Genomic DNA, 14,219 nt, shown 5'->3' with positions numbered 1-14,219 from the left:
GAGGAAAGGAATAACCCTCATGAAGGAAATACACAACCTCGTGGTAACTTTATGGATTTTTGATTAATAGTACTGTGTTTTCTGATTACAAGTTACTTTTATTACCAGAAAGCAACTCATCTTTCAATTTTTTTTAAAAGACACATCCAAACCCAACCCAAATATGCCACCTAGCCTGAACTGAATGCCCCAGTTAATTAAAAACAAACTCAGGATGGATTCTATACACGTATACAACTAATTTGGAGAAGGAAATGGCAACCCACTCCAGTGTTCTTGCCTGGAGAATCCCAGAGACAGGGGAGCCTGGTGGGCTGCCGTCTATGGGGTCGCACAGAGTCGGACACGACTGAAGCGACTTAGCAGCAGCAGCACACAACTAATTTACCCCTAAACGATGAAAACTGAATGCTAACTCCACAAGAGCTGGGGAGCCCAAGGTTAAGTCAATTAACCTCCATCGCCTTTAATTTATTCATCTGTAAGATTGGGATAAGGTACTTCCTCATTAAGGTGAGCTTGGAGGTGAATTCATTCTCGTCTAAAGCACTTCCAACAGTGCCAGGCACCGCGGGGCTACGCAAGTGTTGGCTTCTTTTATTTCATTCAAAACGCTGTTCAAGCTCCGCCGAGTATAACTCAAAATCTAGTCCCCATCCGCCAAGACGGAGGGAGGCAAATGCAACGGAGGAATCCGAGCAGAAGGAAGCCAGCCTGAAGATGATAGGAGCAACCAGCGGGCACTCGAAGGACGAAGGAATTCCTTCTCAAGAGGGTGAGTCCCAGAGTCACTGGTGATCTGAACCGAGTTCTCACTACGGGTAGGGCTTCAACACGCGGCTAAGACGTCAGACCTGAGGGACACCGCAAAGGCTCTCGGCCAAGACGCAAAGACCGAAACGGAGTTGCTCGGGTCAGAATTGGTTACAGTGTTCATCACACAAAATGCCACAGGGGTGACAAGGTTAAGTCGAAGTAACACTTCGAATAAACAAGTCGAATATATCACACTTTAGGGTACTAAACCGTAGACAGGACGTAAAGTGACGTTAACAAAGTCAGGATGACGACCCAGTCATCGCTCTCCACTATCGTCTAAGTGCCGACGTGGGACACCAAGCAACTCGCAGCCTGCACACGGCGAATCAGCGTCCCCCTCAGGCGGTAAACGTTCTGAGCCAGCACAAGACAGACGCGGTCGCGCGCGAGAACTACAACTCCCGCCGCGGCCTGGGGGGCAGGCTCCGCCCCGCACTTCCGCTTCCGCCACCGCCCTCTCGGGCCGCCACCGCTCTCACGTGCCCCCTCCGTCCAACCTACCAGGGAGCGTGACCGCGCGTGACCCCGCGTGACTGGGGGCCGGAGCCGAAGAGGCCAGGAGGTGGGACTCTGGGACCCCCGTTAGTAGAAAGGCAACCCGAAAAGGTGGAACTAAACTTGCAACTCTCGATAGGGATTGGAGTTGTTACGGTAGAGGAGGAGCCTAACGCCCACGACCCTGGCCAATCAGCGTCCGGGATGATCTGAAAGGCCGGAAAGGGGAAAGGGGCCAAATGGTTCTGCGGTCACATGCCGCGGGGTCTAGTGGGAGGAGCAGTTGCCTAGAGGCCGCCCAGAGCTTCCTGTTTCCGGTTCCCAGAGTGGCGCTCAGCTAGTCGCTAGGAGGGACGCTGGCTCCGCCACGAGCTCTGGGACCCGGGTCTGTGGCCGGCCCCTCGCTGGCCCTGTCTCCCAGCGACGGGCAGCTACTGGGCCGGGGATTCTGAGCTTTGCCTGCTCTCTTTGCACGTGACATGTGAGTATGAGGGGCGTGGAGGAGGAGGGGCTGGAGAGTGCTCCCCCCTCGTGGCTGTGACGGGGTCCGGGATCTTTTTAAGTCTCGCTTGACCCGGGTTTTAGCCCAAAACTCCACATAAGGAGGCCGAGGGCAGAAAAACGAAGGTGTGAGGTTGGGGAGTCACAGAATCCCCAAGGGAGTGAGGGAGAAAGGATCTCCAAGACTGGAGAAGGGATTTAAGTGTTTGGAAGGCACGGAAAGGAAGATCGCTAAGTCTGGAGTCCGCTCTAGGTGTTCGCATACCCGTAGACTGGGTTTTGGCCCGCATCGTGGAGGGAGGTCAAGGGGCATCATTTGTAAAGAGTATGGCCCTTAGTAGTTGGAAAGTCGGGAGACTAGACGCAACGCGATTGTCTGGAGCCCTCGAAGAAGTTTGAGGGAGATGAATGTGTGTAAAGAGTCCTCATAGAGGGATTTGTGTTCCTCTTTGTAGGGAGCTTCCGCCCTTGGTCCATAGAGCTGATTTCCTAAGGCTTTCAACGTTGAGCGGTCAGCTAGTTAGGGCTACTCTTCCGGAAGTGTGAGCTACTAGAGACTGGAGATAAGGACCGCCGTATCAAAAATGAGCCAGAGAGAAGAAAGTAGAAATTGCACTGACAAACGGAAAATGTTCATGGCTAGTCTTAAGGACTGGGGAAAGTGAGTGGTACAGGGGCCCAGCGATGTAAAGTTCTTTCCAGTTCCTGGCTCCATCATTGGTCATCCCATTGAAGGAGAGTTTTTTAGCATTAACCTAAATGAATCTATCATTATAGAACAAGAAAATTGAAAGGGATGCTTCAAAATCTTTAAGCCTTGCTGCTTAAACTTGCACCTTGAGAATCTTAATTGTAGCACATTAAAAAGAGACTCCCCAGCCCTTGGATTTCATTCCTTTGTGTGTGCTTGCTTAGATGCTCAGTCTTGTCCGACCCTTTGGGCTGTAGCCTGCCAGGCTCCTCTCTCCATGGGGTTTTCCTGGCAGGAATACTGGAGTGGCTTGCCATTTCCTTCTCCAATTCATCCCATTACTGATACATTGTTGCACTCCTTTTTTTATCAGAAAGTTTTCAGAAAATATCTTTATGCCATGATTCATTCCAGTTGCCTTACTAATAACTTCATACACCTTTTAATACTTGTATAACCTAAAGCAAGTAACTTCAGCTCTATAAGAATCAGTTTCCTCATCTGTGAAGTGGGGGAAATTATACCTGCTTTTCTGGGTTGTGAAGATTAATGAACATAATCTGGATAAAGCTCTTAGCGCATACACCACGGAATCAAAGAGAAGCAGCTCAAATGCAGCCAAACCTTAAGCAAGAAAGAGAAGACTATAAGTTTATTCTTATCCTATCTTTTTGAACCAATGAGCAAATAAAAGATAGCTCAAGTCAACTAATGCTTACTGCAGGGTGTTTAGCTGTTCTTCTTTTCCTAGTTGTGTGAGAGTCTGTTCTAATTTGGGAAAAGAAATCCTCAACTGTCAACAGATAAGGAACTAACTTTGAAGCCAGAGGACACAGCCTTCTGTGCGAGCATCCCTCCAGAAAACTGGTCCTGGAAAAAAGAATATCAATCTAATAAAAGGAGCCTCATTTCATTTTAGTCAGTTGGTCGCATTGTGTGTTGAGCAGTGAGTTAATTTAGGGAAGACAGGAATTGGAGGTCTGGGTTCTTCATTCTGCCTTCTGTTCTGTGAACTGTGAGAGGTCACTTCCCCTTCTTGCTTTGTCAAAAAGAAAGCAAAACTTTGGCAGCCTGCTCTGATCATCCCAAAAAATTAATGTGAAAGAAGATGTACATATAGTGGTTAAGTGTAGACAGTGAGCTCAGAGCCTGACTACCTGGTTCACACTGCTCACTTACTATGTCTAGTTTTCTCATCTGTAGAATAAGAATAATTGTATTTGCTTCATAGGGTTTGGTAAGGCTTAACTGGTTAATGTATGTTAAATTCCTAGCAAAAAGCAAGTGCTCTGTTAAGTATTTTCTGTTGATCCTTTAAATGTGTTTATGGGAGAGAGTCTCAAATTTGGGGGGCTTCTCAGGTGGTACTAGTGGTAGAGAACCTGCCTACCAATGCAGGAGACTTAATAAGAGGCTTGGGTTTGATTGCTGGGTTGGGAAGATCCCCTGGAGAAGGGCATGGCAACGACTCCAGTACTCTTGCCCAGAGACTTCCATGGACAGAGGAGCCTGGTGGGCCACCATCCATAGGGTCACAGAGTTGAACAAGACTGAAGCAACTTAGGACACATGCATGCTCAGACTTTGGGGTTGGCTATACTTACTCTCTGCAGATACCTTAATGTTACTACAATGAATTGATGTTTGGATAACACCAAGTCAGGGAGATGACTTCCCAAGTATTGGTTGCCCTAGTGAATGTGGGAAACAGAACATCAAGTGTAATTTTGTTTTTGTGGTGCCTTGGAGGTATGGTGACCCACTTCAGGATGAAGCTGAACATCTCTTTCCCAGCCACTGGTTGTCAGAAACTTATTGAAATGGATGATGAACAAAAACTTCGTATCTTTTCTGAGAAGCGTATGGACACAGAAGTTGCTGTTGACGCTCTGGGTGAAAAATGGAAGAGTTGTGTGGTCCGAATCAGTGGTGGGACCAGCAAACAAGGTTTCCCCGTGAAGGAGGTGTCTGGACCCATGTCAGAGCCTGCACCTCCTACTGAGTAAGGGGCATTCCTGTTACAGACCAAGGAGGATTGGAGAAAGTGCAAATCTGTACATGGATGCCAGTCTGAGTGTTCTCAATTTGGTCATCGTAAAAGAGAGAGAAGAATATTCCTGGCCTCACTGATACAACTGTGGCTCATCACTTGGGGTTAGCAGAAGAGCTAGCAGAATCCACTGTGGTCTCTCTGTGTGGCCGCCAGTATGCTGTGAGATAGCCCCTAAACAAAGAAGGTGAGAAACCTAGCACCAGAGCACCCAAGATTCAGCATCTTGTTATTCCAGTATTGTGCAACACGAATGTCAGTGTATTGTCAGAAGAAATAGCATACTAAGAAAAATGAAGAACAGGCTCCAGAAGATGCTCAACTTTTGGCCAAGAGAATGAAGTGGGCCAAAGAAAGACTCCAGGAACAGATTGCTAAGAGATGAAAGCTGTCCTTTCTCAGAGCTTCTTACCTCTGAGTCTTGAGTCCAGTCAAAAATCAGATGTTCTATTAAAAAAAAAAAAATGAGATGGTCTCAGGGTAACAAATAAGTAAGATCAGACATCAAAAAAAAAAAGTATGTTTAGGATAGTGGAGAAAATTTATTCAGGTACCTATTAAATTCTGCTTATTTTAAGTTTTAAATAGAATCAATGGAATCAGTGGACCAGCATGAAGAAGAATTAGAGGACTTGCCAAAGAATTTATGCTTTTGAACTGTGGTGTTGGAGAAGACTCTTGAGAGTCCCTTGGACTGCAAGGAGATCCAACCAGTCCATTCTGAAGGAGATCAGTCCTGGGTGTTCTTTGGAAGGACTGATGCTAAAGCTGCAACTCCAGTACTTTGGCCACCTCATGGGAAGAGTTGACTCATTGGAAAAGACCCTGATGCTGGGAGGGATTGGGGGCAGGAGGAGAAGGGGACAACAGAGGATGAGATGGCTGGATGGCATCACCGACTCGATGGACATGAGTTTGAGTGAACTCCGGGAGTTGGTGATGGACAGGAAGGCCTGGCGTGCTGCCATTCATGGGGTCTCAAAGAGTCAGACACGACTGAGCAACTGAACTGAAAGAGTATTTAAGCCAAAGTCTATAGACTTGTAGTATGAAAATATTTTATTGTAAGTGAGAAAAAGTTGGAAGAATTGAATCTTTGTATCAGGAAAATTGGTGATACTTTATAAAAGTAACACGCAGCAATGGCCTGAGGGATGATTAATGAATACCAAAGTGAATTCTTACCAAAGTAAATCAGTGTATCCTGGGTATATAAAGGGGCTTCCCAGGTGGCGCTTGTGGTAAAGAACCTGCCTGCTTGTGCAGGAGATATAAGAGACGTGGGTTCGATCCCTGGGTCAGGAAGATTCCCCAGGAGGAGGTTGTGGCAACCCATTCCAGTATTCTTAGTTGGAGAATCCTGTGGACACAGTAGCCTGACGGGCTTCCCTGGTAGCTCAGCTGGTAAAGAATCCACCTGCAATGCAGGAGACCCCCATTCAATTCCTGGGTTGAGAAGATCCCCTGGAGAAGGGAAAGACTACCCACTCCAGTATTCTGGCCTGGAGAATTCCATAGAAAGAGGAGTCTGGCAGGCTATAGTCCGTGGGGTCGCAAAGAGTCGGCCGTGACTGAGCGACTTTCACTACAGTCCGTGCATAGGTGTACAGATGAGATTAGAGAAAAGAAAATGAGTTTGGAAAACAGAGCCACATGTTTCCATGCCTAAAACAGTTCAAGCATCGTATGAATTGGGTGTGTTAATTGTAAAGTGACTTGGTGATTCTCAAGAGTTATCAGCAACTGGAATGTAGGAAGACAGTTATACTTACTAGAAATCAAGAAACTCTTGAATTTCATGGCTTGAAGTGGGTTTAGAATACTTACTCAGACCACTGATCTGGACCTCATGAAGTTTGTTCATCCTATCATTTATAAATGGTTGAATGATTTTTTTTAGAGATGAGACACAACAGATAGATGTCAAATCTTAGGTGCTGTGGTTATGTTAATCTCTTTATCATTTTTGTGATAAGTATGAACAAAGATTGTTAGATGCTTCTGAATATTAAAACAAGGACTTAGGGCCCAAAGTAGTCAGGTCTCTTTCTCTGTTTTACATCTTTCTTAATAACTTAATAACTTTCAACTAGGAAGTTGAAACACTTATCAAGTGTTCATTGTAATTCAAGTATTATCTCAAGGGGAGGATTTAAATAGTATTAATGAACTAGTATTAAACTTTAAATAATGAGACATTTCAACCTAACTTCTCACCAAATGGTGGAGACAAGGATATCTCCATCAGGCTGTCATAAGTAATTCTTTTATGTTCTCTGCTTTCCCTTTTCTCAGCCCTACAGTTATGTTCTGAAGGACTTACCTATGAATTAGACTGAAAGTGACTGATTTATATAGTTTCTTGACACAGGTGATAGATAACTATTAGTATATGTGTGTGTATATATATATACAGATGTATGGGTTTTCTGACACAGATATTAATGTGTGTGTGTGTATGTGTTTATGTATAGATGTATGGGTTTCCTGACACAGGTGATAGGTAGATACTAATATCTGTGTGTGTGTGTGTGTGTGTGTGTGTGTAGTTGTATGGGTTTCCTGACACAGGTGATAGGTAGATATTAGTGTGTGTGTGTGTTTGGGTTTCCTGATACAAGTGATAGATAATGTGTGTGTGTATGTATGTGTGTGTGTGTATATGTATAGATGTATGGGTTTCCTGACACAGGTGATAGGTAGATATTATTATTATATATATTATATTTATATGTGTGTATGTGTGTGTATGTGTGTGTAGATGTATGGGTTTCCTGACGCAGGTGCTTTGGCACAGAAATATTGAAAGGTACTATTTGTTGCGGGTGCCAAAGAATCTTACTGTTCAACAAGATCAAAATACTCTTCATTGGTGACACTTAAGTATTTTCTAAGCCATTGATTGATTCTTCTGACAATTTCTAGGACCAAAAATATATTCTTGTTTTATGCACACATTGCAGAAATCTCAACAACTGCCTGTCTACACTAACTCTGCTGTCCACTTTGTTGATTGCACATGAAAGGAGCACAGTAAGGACAGGAAATGAGAGTGGTGTCAGGTGAGGGAGTCACATAGGAAGAGTCTTTTAAAATATGTCCTAAGACTTCCCTAGTTGCTCAGTGATAAAGAATCCACTTGCCAGTGCAGGAGACACAGGTTCTATTTGTGGTCCAGGAAGATTCCCCCATGCCCTGGAGCAACTGATCCCATGTGCCACGACAGCTGAGCCTGTGCTCTAGAGGCCAGGAGGTGCAACTACTGAACCCCACAAGCCCTAGAACATGTGCTCCTCAACAAGAGAAGCCACTGCAATGAGAAGCCTACGCACCACAACTAGAGAATAACCCCTGCTTGCTGCAACTAGAGAGAAGTCCATGCAGCAGTGAAAACCCAGCACAGCCAAAAATAAATGAAATTATTTTTTAAAAGATAATAAAAGTTTTGAAAAGAAAAAGAAACCTGACTTAAGCATCCAATCCTGTATATTAGATAATGGGGAAAAAAACTTGAAATAGAGACAAGAAAATAAAGCCCAGCATCATCATAATGAAGAAAACTGGCTAGTATAAAGTAATAGGTGGTGGGTGGAAGATTAACAGGTTTAAAAAAAAAGTGTTATTCATTTATTACACATTCATGTGCTCTATTTCTTTCCCCGATCCTCTCCCTCTTTCCCCGAAACACACACTCCTTGTCCCAAAAGGATGTCCCCCCTCCACAGCTCCTGGAGGACTGGCCTTCTGCTGCTGCTGCTCTTCTCTGTGGCAGTCAGAGAATCTTGGCAGACAGAAGAGAAAACATGCGACCTGGTGGGAGAAAAGGGTAAAGAATCAGAGAAAGAGTTGGCTCTCCTGAAGAGGCTGACACCGCTATTTAACAAAAGGTAAATGAGAAGAAACTTAAAGGCCTTGAGAAAACAACTTTATTAAAGAATCTCCTCTTACTAACTGTATTAATTTTTTTTATATTACTATTGAATATAGAGGGGATACATGTATCATAACCTCCTCTGAGAGATGGTTCTAATCTGTACTTTAACAATATTGGCCTTATTTGGCCATGCTGTCTCACGTTCCTCTATGATGGAGAGCACGTGCTTAGCCCAGTGTTCAGCAGGGATGTGCAGGTACTTTATGCAGAAGAGTAGCTGTTTGTAAGATTGGACCCAAGAGACCAGCTTGATATTCAGAAGTATAAGATGAACATATTTAGGCCTACTACTACATCATCGTGGCTCAGACGGTAAAGCGTCTGCCTACAATGCGGGAGACCTGGGTTTAATCCCTGGGTCAGGAAGATCCTGGAGAAGGAAATGGCGACCCACTCCAGTATTCTTGCCTGGAAAATACCATGGATGGAGGAGCCTGGTAGGCTACAGTCCATGGGGTCGCAAAGAGTCGGACACGACTGAGTGACTTCAGTATATCATCGTAAGGGCTTCCCAAGATGGTTCAATGGTAAAGAATCTGCCTGCCAAGCAGAAGATGCAGGTTCAGCCCCTGGGTTGGCAAGAACCTCTGGAGAAGGAAATGGCAACCTACTCCAGTATTCCTGCCTGGAGAATCTTATGGACAGAGGAGCCTGAAGAATACAGTCCATGGGGTCACAAAGAGTCGAACACTGAAAATGAAAGTGAAGGGGGCTTTCCTGGTGGCCCAGATGGTCAAGAATCTGCCTGCAATGCAAGAAACCTGAGTTTGATCCCTGGGTTAAACATGACTAAACAACAACAATAACATATCACCATAAGTGTCAATAATCTTCAGATATATAAATCTGAAGATAATCTTTAAGGAACTAGGATATATATCATAAACGTACACCCTTATTCACAGGGAGGTACTAACTAATACTTTAGCGTAGTCTAGAACAATTATTCTAGAAATATCTAGAATACTAGCTGTCTTGGAGGCTGTATTTTCATCAGTCATCATCAACAGTTAGTCTGTCTGGGTCACAGTTAACCTCACAATGCAAAAGATATTATTCACTAGGATGTTTAGCCATGATGTTTGATAAATAAGTTGAACACACTGTTGTTTGAACAGAGGCTGCTCTTTCTAAGGCTGACAGCTCTAACTGTCCTCTTCCTCCTCTCTGCATTTCTGCTTTCAGCTTTGAGAGCACCGTGGGCCAGAGCCCAGACATGTACAGCTATGTGTTCCGGGTGTGCCGAGAAGCTGGCAACCACTCCTCTGGGGCAGGCCTGGTGCAGATCAACAAAAGTAACGGGAAGGAGACGGTAGTTGGGAGATTCAACGAGACTCAGATCTTCAATGGAAGTAAGAGTCTCACTGTTGATCAGCTTACTGAATCCCTCTGATAACCCTGTATGTCTCAGCCCTAACCAGGCTGTATCATATGGGTGTGTGTGGTTCAGCTCACCTGAGATACCTGCAAACCACAGAACACCCAGCTCCACCACCACTCCACAACCAAGGCTCAGGACATTTATATGTTTGTGTTAAAGTGAGATTAAGCTTTTTTGAAAGCCAGTCAGTCTATAAAAGTCTCCCCACCAACTTGAGTTATGTTGATAATATTTCTCAAAAATCATAAAATCATTGCTGGAAAGGACTATGTGAACAACTATGGTTTATTTTGTACCCTTAAGTAGGTAAATAAGTGCAGATTGTTGTTGCTGTAAATAACATAATAAAAAACAAGGTCAAGAGTTTGGGGCTGGAGTCAGAAGACTAGATTTTTGATCCAGCTCATATTTACTTATCCTGTGACTTTGAAAAATCATTTGACTTTTTGTTTTCTCATATGCAAAATTGGAAGCAGAATCCTTACCTTGGTCACCTCGCATGATTATTAATCAAATGATATTTTGCAAAAGAAATTTGAACAAGTAAATACTGAAGAAGGAAAAGTGTCCCCAGTCTTCAAAGTCATCCACTTTGAATTTATCTGTGGTTAAGATCTTAGGCTTTCCCTTGCCACCCAGTAATTGAATGGAGCCTCTTGATGTTAGCAGGTGTTCAGAAAATGTGAGTCATGACTAAGTACGGATCATAATTGTGTTTGCACTATCGGTTGCCTACCTTTAGTGTGGGAAATCAAGATTATTCTTGTATGCATATGTGGTTCTTAGTTGTCCTAACAAGGGAACACAAGCTGTTATAAAGGGGTGGGTTTTAGTTGGTATTTCTGGTATACCAGAGCTCATCCTGCGGGGTTAACTAAAACCAACTTCACTGAACTTGGTTCCATGCTTCCACAGTGCCCAGGTCTGTCTCTGCTTTTCCCCCACCCCAAAGCTCCTTTTCCCTTGTCCATCCTCAGGTAATTGGATCATGCTGATCTATAAAGGGGGTGATGAATATGACAACCACTGTGGCAGGGAGCAGCGGCGGGCAGTGGTGATGATCTCCTGCAATCGACACACCCTAGCGGTGAGGCACCCCGGGGCCTGGGAGCCTAGAGAGGAGATGAAAGGACTGACCTGAGGTGGGACAGAATGTCCAGAGGGAATGAGATAACTGGGGTGGATGAGAGAAAACCAGACATCCAGGGACTTCCCTGGCAGTCCGGTGGTTAAGACTCCCCACTTCCAGTACAGGGGACATGAGTTCGACCCCTGGTTGGGGAACTAAGATCCCACATGCCATTTGGTAGCAGCCAAAAAATTTAAAAAACCAGAAGTTCAGTTTTTCCCTGAGTCATAGGCGTCCATCTTCCATCATACATGGAAAATAAGTTCTTAAACCAGGAGGAAGCAAATGTTTAGGGGGGTTTTGTGGGTTTGTGCTCCTTTTCAGACAAGCGTCAGAAGCAAACACCTTACCACATAAATGTTGTGTCTGTCCTCTTACCGTCAGGACAACTTTAACCCTGTGTCTGAGGAGCGAGGCAAAGTCCAAGATTGTTTCTACCTCTTTGAGATGGACAGCAGCCTGGCGTGTTCCCCAGAGATCTCCCACCTTAGCGTGGGTTCTATCTTACTTGTCACGTGAGTCCTTCTTCCTTTATCAGTCCAAGCCTTTTTTTTTAACTCATCAATCACTTGGAAGTATATGGGTCCAAATAGCGTGTGTGCATTTGTATGCTATATTATAATTGGAGGGGAAAGAAGTCTGTGAATATCCTCTTTAAACTCTGCAAGTTTAAAAAAATGAGACTTAATGTTTTATCCCCAATAAATATATGCATTTGGAGATGGGGTTTTTTCCCTACTGGAAGACTAGACAGTTTTTATTACTCTCCCATTATTAGATTATTAGAACTTTTAAAGAAATTGGACTGTTTATCTAATGGTGACTGTTCTCAACCCTAAATGAGTCACACACTGTCTTGCTTTTTTCTGATCCAAAGGTTTTCTCAGGCAGGCAGCACTCTAACTGGTTTTCTCAGGCTCTACCGGCCCCTTTTTTTTAACTGACCTCTCCTTTTTTGTTTTTCCATTTTTATGGAACAGAGCTTAGGAAACAGGTAACAATGAGCTTTACTGATTCTCAGTTTTTGAGTATGGATGTCTTTCTCCCTCACAGGCTTGCATCACTGGTCGCAGTCTATATCATCGGGGGGTTCCTGTACCAGCGACTGGTGGTAGGAGCCAAAGGAATGGAGCAGTTTCCTCACTTGGCCTTCTGGCAGGATCTTGGAAACCTGGTAGCAGTAAGTAACAGGGCAGCTGGGAGACAAAGCAGATGACCGACCATCCGTCCTGGTTTGCCCAGACCGAGGGTTTCCTGAGACACAGGACTTTTGGGTGCTAAAACCACCCCAACTTCCAGCAAACCAAGACAACTGGTTGCCCCAATACAGGGTAATAAGCAACATAGCACCTTAATGTCTGACCTTCCAGACTGACTGGAAGAACGGTACTGTTGCTTAGATTTATGAATCTGATCCAGCTATTTGGGGGCCTACATGAGGAGAGCGTGTTTCCCCAAATTCAGTTTAGGCCAATCACTGGAGCTTTGGGGTTTTCTCTTCATTATCCCTGGAGAAAACTAGTTCTTGCCACCTTCTCAGACCATAAACACTGTGCCCACCTGAAAGTTGCTGATTTCACATGATCACTTTTGCTCTTCTCTCTATAGGATGGCTGTGACTTTGTATGCCGCTCTAAACCCCGAAATGTGCCTGCTGCCTATCGTGGTGTGGGGGATGATCAGCTGGGGGAGGAGTCAGAAGAAAGGGATGATCACTTGTTACCAATGTGATTGCACTTTAGATGTCCAGCTTCTTCAGCCCCCAAACCAAAGCGTCCTCCGGCAGATTTCTGAAGCAGTCTCTCATCTCACCCTCAGTCTTACTCTTGCTTTCTGGTTTGCTTTTGGTTTGCATCCACCTGTCAGTAGAAGAAATGCCTTTCTCTTTGTTCCCTGTTTGGTTTTCCCTCCTCAGAGATACAGCTGCAGGACAGAGATAATATAATAGGGCCAATCACAGTAGAGGCTGTTGCACTGTCTTCATACCAGAAAGTACAAGTAGAGGAGTTACTGTGAGCAAAAGGGTGCGGCAGGCTCCCTCTCTTTTTTAAACACATTTTCATAAGTTTTTGAGACACTGGATTTAATTAAAAAAACAAACCAAGAAACATTATTTATAGGTTTGATTGCTTTCATGCTGTTACTCTGCCCTACAGTAGTCTCCATGAGAGTCTGGATGGAACTTGCTGCTGGGAACTGTTCTGCAGTGATTATTTGGTCACAAGGACTGCCATTTGGTCTCAGCCTGGAGAGGTTGTACACTTACTTCTCCCACCTCGGGTCAGGATGGAAACTGTGAAATTTCCCAGGATTACAAGGTACCAAACATTGGCTGGCACTGGAGTGACCTCACAGCTGGAACTGGGCCCTGGGTCGTCATCTTGGTTACTGGTCCATCTGCAGCTAATATACCTAATCCAGAAGTGCCGTCCATTGGAAGGGACACTGAAATGGACCTCCTGTGCCACCAGGGTTCCAGAAGCGCGAAGTCTGTTTACCTTGTAGTGGGATATCCTTGGCGGCTTGCTTCTCCCACTTGCAGTCAAAGCTGGCAGAGCTTTTCTAACTCCTAAAATGTTCCCTCTACCAGTATTTCTAAACATGTTGCACTTTCCTTCACAGGCATTTGGGGTTTTTTTGGTGCCCTCCTATCTCCTGGAAAGGGAATGGAAGCAGAAGTGGGACATGCAGGGCTCTGCCATCTTCGGCCCTGGGTGCAGGCTCCTGCCACACCTGTCCTTGCTTCTGGCTCAGGGATGTGTCTTCTTGCCCAGCCTGTCTCCATGGGGAGAGGGGCTTAAACCTCTGATGCTTCCGCCCTTCCATTTAGGCCATGTGCCCAGAAACCTGGCCTGATCTTTGTGTGACAGGGAGCCTGGGCCACTGAAGAGGAACGTGGCTTCCCTGGCCACATGAGGACGGAATCAATAAGCAGGGGGCTTTTTTAGCCTTTAGGAAAGAAAATGAAATTATTTCATCTTTGGACTTTTAGATACTATTGGAATGGTATTTTTTCTTTTCTAAGCAGGGGAAATGATATTATAAAAGCATTTTTCTGTTACTTGTTTGCATCCCTCCCCCATACTCTGTTTTAAAAATGCGAAAAATATATATACATTTTTTTGTACAAAAACTTAAAAGATTAAAAAAAAAATGTCGGCCTAGTCATTTGTGTGGAAGAAGCCAGTAGCTACACTGGAATGATGAATTAAGAGACAA

General features: G+C 44.6%; 1 protein-coding gene and 1 pseudogene across 2 annotated transcripts; both read left to right on the top strand.

Moving 5' to 3' along the window:
- The first annotated feature begins 1,363 nt into the window (after nucleotides 1–1,363).
- Nucleotides 1,364–14,164, top strand: M6PR (mannose-6-phosphate receptor, cation dependent). 2 transcript variants are annotated; one of them, XM_070371046.1, is made up of 7 exons: nucleotides 1,364–1,381; nucleotides 8,264–8,443; nucleotides 9,676–9,842; nucleotides 10,849–10,958; nucleotides 11,385–11,515; nucleotides 12,054–12,180; nucleotides 12,609–14,164. In XM_070371046.1, the coding sequence occupies exons 2-7, from the start codon at nucleotides 8,265–8,267 to the stop codon at nucleotides 12,729–12,731; spliced, it is 837 nt and encodes a 278-aa protein (XP_070227147.1). In that variant the 5' UTR covers nucleotides 1,364–1,381; nucleotide 8,264; the 3' UTR covers nucleotides 12,732–14,164. The 2 variants fall into 2 exon arrangements, with proteins under 2 accessions (XP_070227147.1, XP_005898520.1); XM_005898458.3 differs by lacking the exon at nucleotides 1,364–1,381 and adding an exon at nucleotides 1,614–1,795.
- On the top strand, nucleotides 1,809–8,257 carry LOC138987955 (small ribosomal subunit protein eS6-like; annotated as a pseudogene).
- Nucleotides 14,165–14,219: the final 55 nt, after the last annotated feature.

This window comes from Bos mutus, chromosome 5 (genome assembly GCF_027580195.1).
Source record: "Bos mutus isolate GX-2022 chromosome 5, NWIPB_WYAK_1.1, whole genome shotgun sequence".
Classification (NCBI taxonomy): Eukaryota; Metazoa; Chordata; class Mammalia; order Artiodactyla; family Bovidae; genus Bos; species Bos mutus.
The sequence above is the reverse complement of the archived record's forward strand: the minus strand, read 5'-3'. Positions and strand labels throughout refer to the sequence as shown.